Here is a 19,078-nt window from a genome sequence, read left to right as displayed (position 1 = left end):
ACCTAAAGGTCGAGATATGTTCCTTCCTCAACCGTAGTCGCAAGATCAAGAAGTCAGCAATGCGGTCAACGCAACATCAACACATTTTACTCCCCGGTCGAGCTCGGCTAATGAGTTGGCACACCCCGCACACAACCGAATGACGTAGTTAGCTTATTAATTATTCGGCCTACACGTCACGTAGACTTGGTAGTTTTTAGGGTCAACAAGTTCTAACAACTTTATATGAAAGATGATTAATATAATTAATTGTTAATTATATTAGATTAAAATAGAATTAAGTACATAAAACCCACCAAACAAGTACCCAACCTATTGAAAATGTCACATCCATTGAGCCCCATTAAAATTTTCAAGCATAGATTATATTCAAACTCACAAACTTGGTATATCATGGTCAACATTAATGTTAGTTGCCTCAAAATCTAAATTTCAAACATAGATTATACAATATAAAATCCAATGATCAAACAGGTATTGAATCGAATTGAAAATGGACCCAAATTGAAATTACATCAGGAGGACAATCTTCTAACAAATGTTAGGGTTAAGGATTCAGATAGGGTTTCAAGGACTTTGTTTTTGTTCATGTGTTTTCCTCATATGCCGATTCACGGCTCGTAAAGTTTCTAGTTCTTTTTTGTGCGCAAGGAAGATGGTGGTGACTGCATCATGGCATTCCATACCATTTCAGCAATCTTCATGACCTTCTTCTCAATGTTAGGGGCTTGATTTGTAAGTTGGAGTTGGTGGTTTTACTTTGGGTTTGGAGGTGATGGCATGATAATGGTGGTGGTGACCGTTAATTTGACAGATTTTAACTGAGGTTTAACGGATGTGACATTTCAATAGGTTAGGTACTTATTTTGAATGATAAAAATGATTGAGACCAATTTAAAATGACACTAAAAAGTTGAGGGGTTTTAGATACTTAATCTATTAAAATGTTTGGGCATGTTTAACTTATATTTTAATTAAGATAACCTTTGAGTTTTACTTAATTAAAAGAAGACAGGTCACAAGTCCAACCAAGTGCGTAGAGGAATGAATATGAAGCATGGAGCAACGCCCTTGGCGTCAAGCCCAATGCTGGGGTGTGGTTAGGGTAGGATATTTTAAATACCTTGTGCTCTCTCACATGTCCCTAATACTTAAAGAGTTAAGATTTGTCCTTCAGAGAAAAAGAGAAAACACTCTAGTCGAATTCTCTTGTTGTGCCGCCAACCAAACGAATCCCCCGCGCATCATCCGTTGTGAGCAAATCTTACTAGCACAATTGAATCACTTGCGCATCATCGGTTTGTTAGTTTACTGGTGCGGACATAAGATCAATATTTGGAGAGCTATACATGAGTCAATCACGAAAATAAAGAACACAAATATAAGGATGATCTTATAAAGTGTACCTGTGGCTAAAGAATCTTGTAAGTAAATCTTAGCATTTGTTCGTTATTGCATTATCGAATTACAACCAATTAGACATGTAATTGGGATTACATATCATTTTGTTTATTTTTTCAGCTACGTATCTAATTATTAGAATTATAATAATCCCAATTATATGCCTTGAAACCCAACTAAGGCTTTTGCTGTTGCTCTACGTAGCCCATAGAGTTGAGATTGTGGTCTATTGACACCATCAAGTATTACATGGTCATTCTAAAAGTATGATCCACGCGACACGCTCTAATTGGGTGCAATTAATTTTATTTTTTTTTCGTTTTTTATTTTTTGAACAAACAATAGTATTTTACATTTTTAAGGGATAAGAGAGTTGGTTAAGCTTTACACTGAGTTAACGACAATAATGTAGTTCAAATTCGTATTTGGCAAGAATCGAACTTAAGACTTTTCATTTACAAATAAAGAAAAATATCACTAATAATTGAGTGCAATTATTTATGCTTACACATGTATCACTTGATATAAATTTACGATGCAAGGCTAAAAGCTTTCTCAAGTTAAATTGTGTCATAAATGGAAGATTTTTAAATAATTACCTAAATACATGAGTCAAAATAGTTTTTAGTCATCACTTAGTATTAAGGTCTAATGATATTTCTCTTCATTTGTAAGTGAGAGATTTTAGGTTTGATTTTCTCCAAATGCAAGTTTGAACCATATTATTGATAGTTCATTATAAGGCCAACCCACTTCTTTAGTGTAGATAATATCGTTTGTTAAAAAAACTAGTTTTTAGTCATTTGGTTTTCTGTACTTGGTTACAAGAAATTTCATGATCTAACTCACTTGAATACTAGGACGAAATATTTTTAATGATTAATCTTTAGTTGTTAATCCCCATTTAAATAGTATTGACAGAAAAAAAAAATCCGATGTAAATAGCATAATTTTGTTGTGGGTGCACTTATTTATAAATATCTTATTTTGTTTTGTCGGATGGAAAAAATAGAAAACAAAATTAAGTGAGATTAGCAATTGGGACAAAGTTTGATTAGGGCAAGAGAGTATAGAGACCTCAATATACGTGAATTAAAAAAAGAAACAATATATGTCAGGTCTAGTGTCACATAATTACTTTAAAATATAAACAAAAAAAGGAAATAGGTATGCCCCAAAACCAAATCACTAATAGTAATTTTACTTACTCCATATATTGGAGCAAAACTCAAAATTTAAGTTCTAAACTTATCTCAACTTGTTCCAATCGCCAAATAAGAGTTTTAACCATAACTTATTTTTTGGGCAAATTTAATCATGATTTCTCTTTTGAGTGTTTGGGTTGACCCATCATACATGTGTATTATTTTCAGTTTCATATTTATAAATTTATTGAATTCAACGTGTGATATCTATATGATCAAATCTGATAGTAAAAAAAAACCTAATGGTCCAAATTTAAATGCAACAGATAAAATGATTTTAAAAAAAAATCTTTTATTTGTTTCATATTCTTTTATAATGTTTCACGAATTTCATGGTATTAGTTTAGTAATTTTTTAATATTTATTAGAATCTTAATATTTATTAGGTTAAAATGTTCATAAAATTAAATTAGAATAGTCTACTTTTTTTTTTAAAAAAAAAGGTTACTTTAAGAAAAAAATATTCTAAATTCATTTTTTTTAATTCTAAATTAATTCTTTAATAATCTTGGACTAAAAATTTAATTGAGAAGGGTTTGAGCAGAAAAATTATTTCTAGATTAAAAATTTTAAGTTTTAAGTCAAAGGTTAGAAATGGTTTTAGGACAATAAAAATTCTAAATAATAGAATATAGAATAAAATTTAAAAAATGGAAAAGAAAAGGAAAAGAAAACGAATAATGTATATTAGAGAAATGATAAGACGAAAGAGGGGAAGAAAATGAAAGGGAAATAAAAAGGAAAGAAGGAGGTGGGTTCCTTGCACCCAAAGCATATCTCTTAGATTCGGCTTCGGACTCAGCTTCGGTTGTAGACTTGGTGAGGATAAGAACGACTCCTTGCACCCAAAGCATATCTCTTAGATTCGGCTTCGGACTCAGCTTCGGTTGTAGACTTGGTGAGGATAAGAACGACCCATCTCTCTCTCTCTCTCTCTCTACCGCCATCTACCACTCTACAAGAACCCATTCCCTCCCTCACCGTCTCTACTCTTCCTTTTGTATAAACCTAAAATACCCTTCTCTTTCTCTCTCTAAAAGCCTCCTCCTTTCTCTGACTATAACACATTTTCTCTCTGTACTTTCTCTCTGCTTTCTCATCTCAGCGTTGAGAAAACCAGTGTTCCTTTCTGTTCATTCAAGCTGGCGATCGAGAATCAAGACACCACGGTCAGAGAAATCAAGCCCAAGAGCAGGAGAATCATGGTAAAAACCCCACACTCTCATTTCTGATTTGCTTTTCTGGGTCTCACTCTCTCTCTCGCCATTCAAATTTTGGATTCAATGCTCTGTTTTTCTGGGTTAAGATTTTTTTTTGTCACAGATTATCGTGATTTTCCTTTTGGGTTTTGGGTCCTGATTGAGTTTTTGAACAGGGTGCTGGAGGTCCTGACGAGGAGGACAACAGGTGGCCGCCATGGCTGAAGCCTCTACTGAAAGAGAACTTCTTTGTTCAATGCAAGCTCCATGCCGATTCCCACAAGTCTGAATGCAATATGTACTGCTTGGATTGCGTGAACAGCCCTCTCTGCTCTCTCTGCCTCTCTAACCACAAGGACCACCGTGCTATTCAGGTACTCAAATTTGCCACAGATATTTGTGCTTTCCCATCAAATTTGGCATCTGTGTTTATTGAGAAATCACGGTTCCCCAATTTGTGTGTTTAATTTTGAGTTTTTTTAGACAAAATTGATGGGTTTTTGGTGACGAATTTGTACAGATAAGGAGGTCGTCTTATCATGATGTGATAAGGGTTAACGAAATTCAGAAGCATCTGGACATCAGTGGAGTCCAAACCTACATTATCAACAGCGCCAGAGTTGTGTTTCTGAACGAGAGGCCTCAGCCTAGGCCCGGCAAAGGAGTCACAAATACCTGTGAAGTCTGTGAACGCAGCCTCCTCGATTCCTTCAGATTTTGCTCTCTTGGTTGCAAGGTATTTACATTGTTCTCCTTTTCCATTTCACTTTCCCATTATTGGTTGGTTGTTTGGTTGCTGAGAAGATGAAGGAAAGTTACAAACTTTGGCTTTGTCTCTCCAACCAAAAATCAAACCCATGAGCTCATACTAAATGTCACGCATTCATATGAGTTGACGTCTTCATTGCCTTCTTCATTGCCTTGAATGCCATAAATCATAACTTTTAATGTGAATGTCAAACATTGAATTCAATCATTTGAAATCCAATAATTCAAACTTTTGGGTTTTAAGTTCCTTGCTAATTAATCTCAATCCATTGCATATGCAAATCAGATTGTGGGGACGTCATCCAGTAATCCCCAGAAGAAGAAGAACAAGTACTCCAAGGCAATGGCGGGTTCCGATTCAGATGACTCGTACAGCAGCAGCAGCCACGGAATTGCAAGGTTCAAAAGCAATAGCCACCACGGCAACAACAAAGTTCAGAGCTTCACTCCATCAACGCCGCCCCCAACTTCTGCTAATTACAGAGCGGCCAAGAGACGGAAGGGCATTCCCCACAGAGCCCCCATGGGTGGACTAATCATAGAATACTGAGACTCTCTCTAGCCCTTGTACTTTTAGTTTATTACCTTTATACCTCACTTATACCGCGAGTTTGTCACAAACGCCCCTCCAATAGCTTGAGCCTCTTTCTCAAAGAGCCTTGTTTTTGGAGAAAATTAGAAAAACGCCCACTTCGCTTTCTGGTATTGTACAAAGAAGCCATATGGGAACAAGTGCAAGTGTTGGAAAAGTAGACAATAAGACAGCAACAAAAGTGGACGACTGGGGAAGAAACTGTGGAGGGTTCTAGAAATATAAGATTATACATAAAGTTTTGGGGGTGAAATTGTAAATAGAGGGTTGTTTGGGTGGGCTATTTAGAGTTTTAGAGGTAGGGAAAAAGTCAATGTACTCCTTTGGGAGGAGGTGGGGGGATGTCTATATGTGGAAAGTGAAATAATAGATTTTGTATTTTGTATTTTTATTTCGTGTTATTATTTCCGCTTTTAGAAGTTTTTGACTGGTGGATGAGAAAATTTAATTTCCAAGCGGGGCCCACGTAGGCGGCCTCCTGTGGTGTGGGTTTGTGACGGGGCCTTTCTGTCACTGGGGAACACGTGTCGGGGGCGGATTGGGCAAAGGAAGTGGGGAAGTCGGTCTTGATCCTCGGAATCATAAAGAGGTAGCAGTCGCCCTCCGTTTTTTTATGATCTTTTATTGGGTCATAAATTCAGAAAAGCGGTTCTTAAGCAAATTGGGTTACGTTTCTTGTGGGGGCCACAGTTGTGGAGAAATTTTGGCCGTTGATTTGATTGTGCACGGTGATGTTGGGCTTTGATCTGTCCACTTATGGGCAATCATGGTGGGACATGTGACAACGACTCTAATGCTTTTGTGAATATTTTTTTAGTTGGGAAATGCTAAGTAAACTCAAAGTGGGATGCTTAAGAATTTCTGATACTTTACCGTTTAACATTAATTTTTCTGTTAAATATTAAAAAATATCATGCTAAAAATATCAGGTATAGAAAGTTTATAGAAAGTTCTACCTTTGAGACAATCTTCTTAGTAATTTTCTTCTTAGTTTTATGCATTAGAAAAATGTGTGATATCATGTTTATAGATTGATAATTAATGGTAGAGTTTATTTTTTAATAATTTAAAGAACAAATCTAATTGTTTGAGGTCATGTTTTTAAAGGATAAATCACCAAAATGGTCCATGAGATTTACATAACTCATCACTTTGGTCCCTAAGATTCCAAATTGATAAAAGTGATCCGTGAGATTGTCCACCATCCATCATTTTGGTCATTCCGTTAAAAACTCCGTTAAGTGTCCTAGAGCTCTTGGCCGAAAGTTTGGGCAATTTTCAAAGTTTCGTAACTCAATCGTTTCTTATCCAAATTCGACCCATAATATATTAAAATGAAGATAGGAAAGTTTAAAATAAGATTATACATATTTCAAAGCCCAATGGTTGCCGGAGATGGCCGGAAAATAGTCTCAAAGTTGACTCGTCCGAGTGAAAACCTGAAAACTCGCCGGAAACTGGGTAAACTTTAAATGTTCATAACTTCTTCAATACTCAACGAAATCAAGTGATTCAAAAACTCAAATCATACTTCTCGACGAGACACAGAGAATGGTATCTTTTTTTATGGCTAACTCGCCGTGGTTTGGCCAGAAAACGGCTCGAAAGTGGCTAACTCGAGACCAAGATAGCCACTTTCGAGCCGTTTTCCAGCAAAAACACGGTGAGTTAGCCCTCAAAAAGGTACCATTCTCTTTGTCTCGTCGAGACGTATGATTTGAGTTTTTGAATCACTTGATTTCGTTGAGTATTGAAGAAGTTATGAACATTTAAAGTTTACCCAGTTTCCGGCGAGTTTTCAGGTTTTCACTCGGATGAGTCAACTTTGAGGCTATTGTCCGACCATCTCCGGCAACCATTGGGATTCGAAATAGGTATAATCTTATTCTACACTTTCCTATCTTCATTTTGATATATTATGAGTCAAATTGGTTAAGAAACGATTGAGTTACGAAGTTTTGAAAATTGCCCAAACTTCCTACCAAGACCTCCGGGACACTTAACGGAGTTTTTAATGGAATGACCAAAATGATGGATGGTGGACAATCTCAAGGACCACTTTTATCGATTTGGAATCTCAGGGATCAAAGTGATGAGTTATGCAAATCTCAGGGACCATTTTGGCGATTTACCCTATTTTTAAACTATGTGGTAATCAACGATTGAGTTAATTTTTTTAATAATGTAAAGATATAATTCAGCTATCAATCGTTGTATCATGTAATGTACAAAATATAATTGAAGTAGACAATCTCTCTAAGGTTATCTGATTGAGATTATAGTTGGTGTGAATTACAGTGAATAGTTGGGTCATAGCATTTTTTTGGAATGGTTAACTCCATACTGGTTTGGTACTGAGATGCTTTTATAAAAAGTGACTATAAAAAAAATTGAGATAAAAAAGGTGTTTGGTAAACACTTAAAAACAGCTTATTTTCACAGTTTTTGGTGAAAAAAAACCGAAAACGTGAAACAGCAAAAATGAGCTTTGAAAAAAAATTGAAAACGTGAAGCAGCATAAATGTTGGATTATGCTTTCTTGTTAAACATTGGATTATGATTTTTTGTTAAACATTTTTTTATATGTTTAAGATAAAGTTTATAAATATTTTTATTTTAAAAATAAAGTATACTTAGTAGTTCACATTTATTTGTTAAGAAAATTAAATTAATGGCACATTTAGTATTATACCATTTTTGGTCATTTCACATAGTCACAGTTATTTTACATAAAAGTTTACCAAACACTATAATACTGCTTTTTTTTTTTCCAAAAGTACTTTTACAAAAAAGTTTACCAAACACTCTGCTGCTTTATTTTACAGCTACTTATTCTCAAAGCACAACAGAAGCAATTTTTTTTTTCAAAGCACAACAATACCAAACCAGCTCATTTCATACTTGTGGTTTAAATATGATTTTGAAAAACTCAACAAATAAAAAATTAAAAAGATATATTTCATTCTTACATAAAATGAAGTTTAGATTAAAGCCTAATACAAATTTTAAAATTTAGTTTAGTACTGGAGCATGTTTAAATGATAGCATTTATATTCTCTGTCCTTTTATTTATTTATTTGGTAATTTTATGATTATTCTTTTCTTAGGTCTACAGTAGTTCATGATAATATATTTTTGTACATATATTTAGGTACATTAATTTATTATAAATATATTCTGTATAAACATTTAAATACACAAATTTATTATAATATAGTTTGTTGCAGATGTTTTGGCACAAACATTTAGGTATACTAATTTATTATAATATATTTCAGTACAAACATTTAGGTAGAGAAATTTTAATACAAACAAGTCAATTTAATGTATTTCGTTACGGTCATTTCTATATATTTATGTATTTATATAGTAATATATGTCATATATGCTCGTCTTTCAGAAACACTTCGTAGTTTAGATACACAAAAAAAGTCTCTCATTGGACACACTTCGTATTCCAGACATATTATTAACCAGATTTTCTTTGCTACTTAATCCTAACCATATAAATATTAAATCGCAATTCGCCATAGCCTAACTTTTTTGTCCTTCAATTATGACAAAGCTCCAAAAAAACAACTTATGATTTTTCAATAGTTTGCACGAACCCAAATTAAAGAACTCAAAAGAAAGTAGGAAGGCTGAGTGATGATGTGTTTGGAAGAGAGACCGACTTGAATCGCAGGATTTCATTGTTGCCTTGTGTTAATATTATAAAGACATTATGTATTTTTATATTATTGGTAAAATATTACGTATATTTGTATTATTGGCACAAAACATTTTATGTGTGTAAAAGATGCTGAAGAGGACAGGAGGTGACAAGTGGTGGTATTCATTCAATGTGTTGTTAACCTGCTTTTCTTGGTACGATATTTCATTGTTTAAGAAGACTAGATTTGGTATCGACGCGTTTTGTCTTTCTCTTTCTAAAACTCTCTCTGTGAAACACAAACCTAGGAAACTTTCGTCGCTGACCCTAGCCTTTAGCTTGGGTGCCAAAGGCAACCACCCCTCCTCCTTCATTTCTTCTTTTCCTCTCTGTTCTCTGTTTCTCCTGAGTTTTTTCTCAGTTTCTTCTTTTCCTCCCTTCTCATCTCCGCTACCCTTTCCCCTCCATGCCTCATCTTGCTTCCTTCTTTCCAGTTTTCTACCTTCATTTTTATTTCTCGGTTCTTTCCTGAGTTTTATCTCAGTTTTCCTTGAGTTGAGTTTCAACCATCCCTTGAGTTTGTCTCAGTTTTGGGCTTCGTGCCCCTTATTTGGTGTTTTCGCCTGCTTTTACTGTTTTTTGTCTTTTAATTTTCCTTCCTCCCTCTTCCTTAGCCATGATATTCCATCCCCACCCCACCATGTGCTCGAATCATTGAGCTCCCATAAAAAATGGGATATCAGATCCACTTCCCCTCTCCCAATTGGCATGCCGGATCACCATCTAGGCCAATTGTTATGAAATGTTCCAAATGTTCCTATAAATTCTTGCTCCTATTGGATCATTTGTATCTATATGCATTAGGATCCTAATTCATGGATCTCTCGGTTCGAGAAAAATAAAGATCAAACCATTTTTATGACTCTTTTTTAACTTTGATAAACGATAGTTGGTCGTATATTTCATTATAGTTCTATGATTCAGATCTATTCATTAAAAAGAATCGAATTCAATACATTTCCTTTGTACCCATAGGTGTTATATTGGATTTGAATCATATTTTGGATTAATTTATATTGATTGACTGCCTCCATTATGTTGTTGCTAGCAAGTACCACTATTTTGTATTTTGGATCTTCAAAATCATTGCCGCAGAAGGTCTAGACCCATTTTTTTCCTAATCTTTTGATAAAAAGATTCATTCTCTTCATAAAAAAAGAGGAGGTAGAACCAATAAATTTTATTCATCCCTAGAGTTAAGGTTCTGAAAAACACTAGGTGCTAGTCAAGCGGCAGGCAGGGGCCCAACGCCTAAGCAACGAGCAGGGGCACAATGCCTAGACGGATTTATGTAAATTTATTACAGATCTTGTAAATAAGTGCCTACACTTCAAAAAAAAAAAAAAAAAAACTATACTTGTATGGATAATAAAAGAATGATAGAATGCAAAAATAGAAGTAAAAGAATACACAAAGTACATCTATCCAACAAGTTCAATATTTAAAAAATAGTAAAATAGTAAGCATATAATTATAATGAGGAGTATTCTTGGATGATAGACTAAATTATTCGTGTTCATGATTCTTGCATTGGATTGGACATAGACTAAATTATTTAACATTTTTATTTCTAGTTTTTTATTTTTTTTATTTTTTTATTTTTTTATGTATCCCCTCAAAAGTTCTCCAATTCATTTCACAATTGGATAAACTTGTAGTCAATCCATCATTTGCAAATTAGTTACACAATTTCCATAAGTATACCACCATGAAACTAAAAAAACAAAAAAACACACAATTAAAAATAAATAAAAAATACATAAAAAAAAAAAAACTGCCTAACCCACCGCCTAGGACCGCCTAGCTCCAGACTGATTTTTCGAAACAATTTGCCCTAAATTGCAGCAGGTCTTCATCGCCTAGCCTAAGCCTATTTTTAGAACACTGTTTGGAGTTAAATAACTCATTCAAGATTTATTTTGTGATCCAATCCAATAGAAAAGGCAAATCCCTTATGATACACCAGATCCCGCTCAATAATTTAACCCCTTAGCCTCACTTTTTACCCATAAGATACTTTGTTGTATATATTTGTAGGGGTCCATGAAAGGACTTGGATTTGGTGTCTATTTTCTCGGTTCAGAGTTTGGCTTCCTCCAAAGATGTGACAACAATGGTCATCTGGGTTATACTGCTTGAGATTAAGGTTTTTTGTTTCTTTGTTTTTGCAGTCTATGAACCTAAGCTTGTGTAAACCTGAAATTGTATCTTGAGTTGCATCTTTCATTTTGTTTGAGCCTTTTACTTATCTATTTTTATTTACCTGGATCTTTTGAGCCTTATACTAGTTTTCATTGTAGTTTTCTTCTTGACAAAAAGAAAAAAAAAAAAAAAAAAGAGAAGAAGAAGAGGCAAAGGAGTGAGGTCAGCAGCAGTGAATAGTTAGTGACACGTTGTAATGTTGGTGCAATGTGGAATGAGTGCCATATCTTGGAGTGCGGATCCTGATCTTCTTTGTAAGGATTTCAGAAATTTTTTAATCACATCCGTTTATTATATATTTTGCGGTTAATTTTTATCAAGTATGGTTTATATTCAATTTTAAATAAAAAAATTTATAATAATTTCTGATTATACGATATACGATAAATTGATATTATTAAAGGATCTTCAAATGATCCTCCTTGCATATCTTGCTCCCATTGGGTGAAACGTAAGCAGCCACGTGTCGGTGAAAGTTCAAGCAACTTTGCTATTTCCAAGTAACTAGAAATGGCGACACATGTGCGTTGAAATTTGCTTTTTTATTTGCTATATTTTCATTCAGGTTTGCAGAGGTCACTGCAATGAAACCAAATTTCATCAATTAAATCTAGACTGATGATTTAGTGAAGAAACTTACCAAATGCAGATGCAAATTACATTAAGCAGACATTTTCTCAATTATAGGAAACCGCGACAAGTGACTTTCTATCACAATAATAAAAAATAGTATTACCCTTATATCATGATATAAGTTCGAACCTCATCTAGTTTCTGATTTAATAAATCTATCGTTTGATAAAAAATATTATAAGAAATCAGGGAGGCACAAATTATTATGTCTTTTTTTTATCGTTTTAAGAAATCAGAACGGTTGAGCTTGAAGAAAACGCGGAAGTCTCGAAAGGAATTCTAAATTTTTTTTTTTTAAAATTTTGTTGGTGTCTTTTCAGTCCTTGAGTGTTTGACGTATTTATGATGAACTCAATTACTTTTAACTTTTTGGTCAGTTATGTAAGGAGGGATAAAATCGTCTTTTCAGATAATTTTGGTCTACGAATAAATAATATAAATTTATTGTGAACCGTTCATTACGCTGCTCTGCTTCTGCTTCAACAAATATATATATATATATATATGAAATATATTTCTAATTTCTTGTTTGTTCCGATCCAAGTTGCTCTTTTTCAAAGTCTCTCAGTGAAGGGTCAGCAGTCGTCGTACGTACGTAGAACCAGAACATTCTTGTACAATGCCAAAGCCTAACTAGCCTGTGACGATTTATATTCGGTAGTGGATCCCAGTCTTCTTCAAACCCTAGCTAGGGTTCCATAAAACTTGCGTTCCAAATCACATGCAAAAAATACAGAGAATAAAAAAAACAAAACTCATTAGTCTGAAGAACAACTCAGGAGTTTCGATAATAATAATAAAACTAAGTAGCCAATTTGGGTTGTCGCTTATAGTTTGCTTAGAAAAGCGAGGGAGGTTGAAACTTGAGCTGCTAGCTAACCCAAGACATAACAAATTAAACTATATAAATGATATATATAATCTGTCATTTTAAAAATGTGCATGCATGGATATAAATCGAATTAAATTTTTATTAGTTAAAGCATCTTCATGTAACAAGGTAGGTGGGTTTAGGCATATATATGTTTGATTTGGTCTGGGTCACTTCATGAACTTAAATAGAAAACTTCCCACTCATGCGGTCATGCCAACTTCAGTATTATTTACTATAACTTTATTAACCTTTCCGGTCATTCTAAGAGAATCTGTTTATCGTATATCGTGCGGTCAGAAATTATTTTAAATATTTTTATTTAAAGTTAAATACAAACAATACCTGATACAAACTGACTGCACGATGTACGATGAATTGACACAATTTACCGATATCTAGGATCCTCACCAAAAGGATTCGGAGAGGATCTTGTTGGATTCTAAGGACCTTAACTGACACATGCCATGTGCCAAAAAAATTACAGGCTCTCACAAATACCTCTAACTAAGCTTCCAAAAGTGCGCTCAGCTCGATGATGGATGGTTACCAATGGACCATGAGCAAATCATTCTAGAAAGACCTTTTCGGAATGCTTATTAAAATGACCTTCAAATTTCTTGTTTGATTCGAAGCTAGCCAAGTCCATCTAGTCCTACTTGTTTGTCTCTCAAAGATCTGGTCATTCGGAGTTCCGAACCATATTGCAGACTCCTGGTCGGAGTTCTGAATGCATAACTAAAAAGTTAGATGCAAGGTAGAATGCACAATATTTTGCTTCATCCCTACAAGGTCTTAGATGCCTTAAGACATATTTTGCTAAGTTTATTTCACTTAAGTATTTAATCTTGTTGGAGCAAAATACTTAGAAATTTTCATCATTTTCTTTAATATCGCGAAATATAATTTAATTTGACAATCTTCTTAAATGACACTCTTTGTTTATATTGTGGTGCTATATATTTTTCTTCTTAAAACAGGAATAAAATTGTGGTAGAGAATTTCCACCGTTTTTAGCCTTGACGAAAATATATCTACAAAACAATTAACACTTTTAATATTGTCCTTTTGAATTTTTGTTGGTTGGACAAAAGTTGATATCAGTTTTTGTTTTTTTTTTTCAAAATAAGGGTAGTGATTTTCTTTTTAACGAGTATGAAATACTCCGAGTGTTTTAACTGTTAAATTTTTACTTAAGAGTATAAATATAAAAATATAACAACTAACTAACAAATTTAGAATATCTTAAAATTCCGAAGCACTATACAATTTGCCTTAAGTTAAAAAGTATCAAGTTATAATTTACCATTTCTTTTTCTTTCTTTTCTTGTTGGTGGTAGCCAAGTAGGAGCACACAAGAAAGGCTCCACCATCTCTACTTTAGTTTCTTCTTTTTCCCCAAAATAATCAGACTCGCAACTTTATATTGTTAAAATATATCATCATGCATGAAACTGAAAGCATCAATCTGATTATGATATGCGGTTTAAAATGTTGACCACCCTTCTCTAAACTTCTTTGTCCTATATGCAAAGATGGGCCCCACCTTAATCAAGTTGCCTAAGCCATGATGTGAGTTGTTTACCAACCCTTATCTGATGAAACCCTAAATCATGCCAACACCATGCTTTTGCTGAGCATCCCTGATTCCTAATTTTTAATGTTCGTTTGTATTTTCCTTAATCAGCAGCACTAATGGCTTGCTTTGATTGGCTAATCTCCTGTCAGGTCACCAAACATTACCTTATTTTTTTCACATTGAAGTTCAATGCAGCTTCCATATACATGACTTCTGCTTCTAGAAAAATAAAATAACCATTTTCAAGTGATTAATTATTGCCACTAGTTTAATTTCTCGGGCATTGTTTGGCGGCATTAGGAACGGATTTTTCTATTAAGTCGGCATATATATGTAAGAACCTAAGAGGGTCGTTTTCGAAATGGTTTCTTCATGAACGGTTAATTGCAGTTTTATATTGTAATGTTGTTCCGAATAATTGCAAGAGAGGTCTATAAACTAATCAGGAAGAATAGAAGCCAGTTTATTTATTTATGGAAATATCATATGACACCGTTAGAAAAACTATAAACGAAAATCTGATTTTCCCTTAATCCAGAAATCGAAAGGAGAGAAAAAGAGAAAAATACAAGAACGCGACTCACTCTTCTTGTTACTTATAGGGAAAGTAAACCAAAAAACAGAATGCTGGAACCTATGCATGCGACGAAAACTATGGGACTTTCATTCCAATCCTCCACTGCTACTTGCTACCTATATATATATATATATATATATATATATGACAAAAGAGGCTAAATATTGGCTTGAAAATGATGGTGGCGAATCGATGCTAATTAATCGGATCCTCACCAGCATCAAAAGGATTTAATTGTCCATTGCCCTTACTGCACTGAGCTTTGTTCAGCATGCCCTACTAATTAAATCATATCCAATTTTGTAAGCCCTTACTAGGAATAGTCCAATTATTAGGAATATCCAATTTTGTCAGCCTTCTTTATCATAAACCCACAACTTGCTCATGAACATGAAAATTATCAAAATAGCAAATTCATTTGCAATCCATAATTATATATAAAGACCGTACGTAGGTATACTACACATGCCTTGTACCTCAAAAATAGGTATATAACACAAATTTATTCCTCCCATTGCTGGAACCACAATTCAATTCTTCCTGCTACCTTTAACAGTGTCAAGAAAACCAACACCTCCATAAACCCACTGAAACTGAACTAACAATCCTCTTTGTCAAGCACACAACCGCAAATCACCGGGAACCAATGACAGAACATACCTGACAAGAAGATATGAGACTCACTTGGCGAAAGACCTTGAATGGAGGTAGATTACAAACCACACTCCTTGGATGTAGGTAGATTGGCAACCAAGAAACCCAATTCGACAAAACCACCATAGCATACAATGGCAATGTAAGAAATATATTCAACACAGTCCATAGATCACAGATATGCTATTGAATCATGAAACACAAGAACAATATTACAGTACAAGAACAGAGAGGAAACATACCTGCAGAACTCGATGCAGAAGAAGAAGCCATTGCAGCCTTGGAACTCTTAGCCTTCTCCTCTTTAGCAAAACACAATTGCTCTCCAAATAATAGGTCTTTGGTACGAAACAAGCAGATAGATTGCAAGAGCAGTGGCCAATGTTCATACATATACACGTATCGAATGTCTTCCCAACTTATTCTCCTATTAGAATCAGTATGGGAAACAATCTCCCAAAAGATATCAACACAAGCGAGGACTCCAAACCAAATACAAGGTTAAGTTCGAATCCTGCGACAATTCTCAATACCAGTAATCCCAAAAAGAATAGGATTACTTCAAGCTTATCAAATAAGACTTTTCCCTATTGAATTCATACACTATAACCGGTTCAATATGTCAAACTCATACTCATACTCCAACATTCTCCCACTTGAGTATTTGAAATGACAACCAGTCCTTCAAAATATGGAAGTGATAACTGCGTCTAAATTAATCAAAAACTTGAACTCACATTCGACTATACCTATGCATCTCAAAGCATGGAGCTCTATAATCTCATCTGCACATTACATAACTAATTCAAGAACCACAACTGACACACCCCGATCCAGAGGATCCAGGCGTACTGGCTGTCACGTGAGCGTGACGTAACCATAAGTGCGACACGGAAGCGAAACAACAGCATACGTAAGAAGGAATTCAAACCAACTCTAGCAGAACAACCTACTAGAATGACAGGACGAGTTAAGATAAACACATAAATTCAGAGCATAGGTTAAGTGCAGTCAAGTAGGACAAAAATAAAAGTACATCACCCTCAGGTGAGTCTTACATGTCAAGTGTCTGTCAGAATGCTGGAAAAAGACCTCGAGAGCCACCAACTGCTAACTAGAACCTGGAGGGGCGCAAAACAAAATGAGTGGGTCAGTAAAACTAAAGATTTTCCAAAACATTTTGTTAAAAACATTTCTAACCCCTTACCGTAAAACCTGTATACTTTCCCAGAAAAATAGTATATAACACATATATATATCATCAAGAGCTCAAATCACAATCCATCATAATAACATCTCAGAAATGATATGCCATGCCCAAAATATAATCAGAATGCATCAATATCAATCAGGTGAAATAATAAATCAACTGGAGAGCCTACAATGGTCCTGTACGGATGATTTTAAAGCTCAACATCCCACTTAGCCGGAGTCACCACAGTGACCTATACGGCCCTGCCGGAGTCACCAACTGTGACATGTACGGCACTACACTGCACATCACTCGGAACTACGTATAGTATTCTGTACGATGATAGGTGTATAAATACGCTCTAGTGCTTCTCTCAACAATCATCAGCGTGCATAACTAAGGTCACCCACTAGTCGGAATCACATCTAGTGATCTGTACGACTAGCATGTCGGAACCCTCACATGGTCTGTACGACATCCACCTACTTGGATGCAAGGCGAGCGTGCGGTGTGGTGAATAACAATATAAGCACTAACACCTAAGTGCAGGTTATGAGCTTTCAATGTAATTCATATAAAATAACTCATCTGAATAATAATAAAACTCACCTGTGCGTCCACCGCGTCAATTCACATATATATGCATCAATTCTCAATTCAAATATCTCAACATTTGCATGTATGGCAATTTAAATCATAATTTTGATATAAATGCATTTTCTGGGAAAAACAGTTGTATATAGGTAATACGAAATCAAAACTGCCCACTCACTGATAAGTCGATGGGTCGTAACCCCCGTGACGTCCCTGGATGCGCTCGTCCTCGGGATAGGTGTCACCTATATGCGAAACAACTATAAAAACGTTAATTTAAACACATAACCAATAATTCGAAATAACTTCTCATACGATGCTCAATTTTGGTATATGAATATACCACATCGACCTACTCGACGTCACGGACGTCGAGAAATTTTTAGAAAAATTTTTGGAGGTCCCACGCGCCCTCACGCGCCGTGGGTGGCACGGGTCCATGCGCCCCCCACGTGCACCTTCTTCCTCAGCTAGTCGCCGGACTGGTTTTTCCGGCGGCCGATTTCCGGCCAAACTTTGACCTCCTTGTTCTCCTTCGTTTCTCAACCAATTTCTTCGTATTTTATACCAAATTGAAGCCCCAAACACGTAGAATCACGATAGACTAGTTTAAGGCTCTAAAAATCAAGAAATCTCACCGAAAAAATCCCAAGAAAATCGGCCAAAGTTGAACCACGTGATCCCGACGTCCAAAACCTTCAAACGAAGCACTCCGAGCTTCCTTGGGACCTCACAAAGCTCACTACAAGCTTAGAATTCCCTGAAAATCAACATTTTACGTTTGCATGAACAATGACCAAAAATGGAGGTTCGGGTTTCACGTGATTCCGAGGGTTTCACGTCTTAAAACTAGTACCAATCGACTTAAAACATCTTAAGGATGAAGATTCTTACCTTGGTTGTTTTGATCCACTGCGTTTTTGGGTGATTTTGGGTGAGGCCGTACGTTTTGGGTGAGAGAGAGTGATAGAGGGTCGTGAGGGAGAGAGACAGAGAAGACACGGGGAAGGAGAGAGGGAGAGAAGTCCTGTGTGTGGTCCAATCTAATCCACACCATCCATTTTCATCCTAACCATACAAACAAAATGTAAACCAATTTTCTCTATCCCCAAAACTTATAATAATTTAAACCAAATAACGTTACACACACATACCTTAGTAACGTCAAGTGTAAATCCGTCAATTCACGTCCCCGATAGAAAATCTCGGGACGGGCTGTGACAATCTCTCCTCCTTATAGAATTTCGTCCCCGAAATTCCCATAACCAATTAAACCACTTAATACCCATAGAATAATCTTGGGTACATTTCTCTCATACGATCTTCTGTCTCCCAGGTAGCTTCTTCTACGGAATGGTTCCTCCACAACACTTTCACCAAACTCACCGTCTTGTTCCTTAGAACCTTATATTTCCAATCCAATATAGTGACTGGTTCCTCATCATATGTCAAATCCGGATTAATCTCTAACGGTTGAGGAGGGATCACATGAGAAGAATCAGAAATATAATGTCGAAGCATAGAGACGTGGAACACATCATGGACCTTAGATAACTCCGGGGGCAACTCCAACTGGTAGGCAACTTCACCAACTCTTTCAGTGATCACATAAGGTCCAATATATCTCGGACTTAGCTTCCCTCTTTTTCCAAATCGTACCACGCCTCTCAAAGGTGACAATTTCAAAAACACCCAATCACCCACATTATACACTCGATCAGTGGCATGTCGATCAGCTAAACTCTTCTGTCGATCCTGGGCTGCTTTCAGGTTAGACTTAATCACCTGAACATTTTGAGTTGTTTCATCCACAATCTCGGGGCCTTCTAACACCCTTTCACCAACCTCAGACCATCATAATGGCGTACGACACGCCCTACCATAAAGTGCCTCGAATGG

At 35.5% G+C, this 19,078-nt stretch overlaps 1 protein-coding gene across 1 annotated transcript; it reads left to right on the top strand.

The window, feature by feature from the left end:
* The first annotated feature begins 3,442 nt into the window (after positions 1-3,442).
* LOC103427655 (protein RGF1 INDUCIBLE TRANSCRIPTION FACTOR 1-like) lies at positions 3,443-5,550 on the top strand. The gene is made up of 4 exons (XM_008365724.4): positions 3,443-3,811; positions 3,982-4,179; positions 4,326-4,541; positions 4,860-5,550. The coding sequence occupies exons 1-4, from the start codon at positions 3,809-3,811 to the stop codon at positions 5,121-5,123; spliced, it is 681 nt and encodes a 226-aa protein (XP_008363946.1). The 5' UTR covers positions 3,443-3,808; the 3' UTR covers positions 5,124-5,550.
* Positions 5,551-19,078: the final 13,528 nt, after the last annotated feature.

The sequence above is a fragment of the Malus domestica genome, chromosome 16, assembly GCF_042453785.1.
Source record: "Malus domestica chromosome 16, GDT2T_hap1".
NCBI classification, from domain to species: Eukaryota; Viridiplantae; Streptophyta; class Magnoliopsida; order Rosales; family Rosaceae; genus Malus; species Malus domestica.
This window is presented reverse-complemented; position numbering and strand designations above follow the sequence as displayed.

What these genes read in the sequence shown, in the direction of transcription:
- LOC103427655 (XM_008365724.4), top strand. An exon ending in AGGACCACCGTGCTATTCAG is followed by an intron (nt 4,180 to 4,325) that starts GTACTCAAATTT and finishes GAATTTGTACAG; the next exon opens with ATAAGGAGGTCGTCTTATCA. An exon ending in TTTGCTCTCTTGGTTGCAAG is followed by an intron (nt 4,542 to 4,859) that starts GTATTTACATTG and finishes TATGCAAATCAG; the next exon opens with ATTGTGGGGACGTCATCCAG.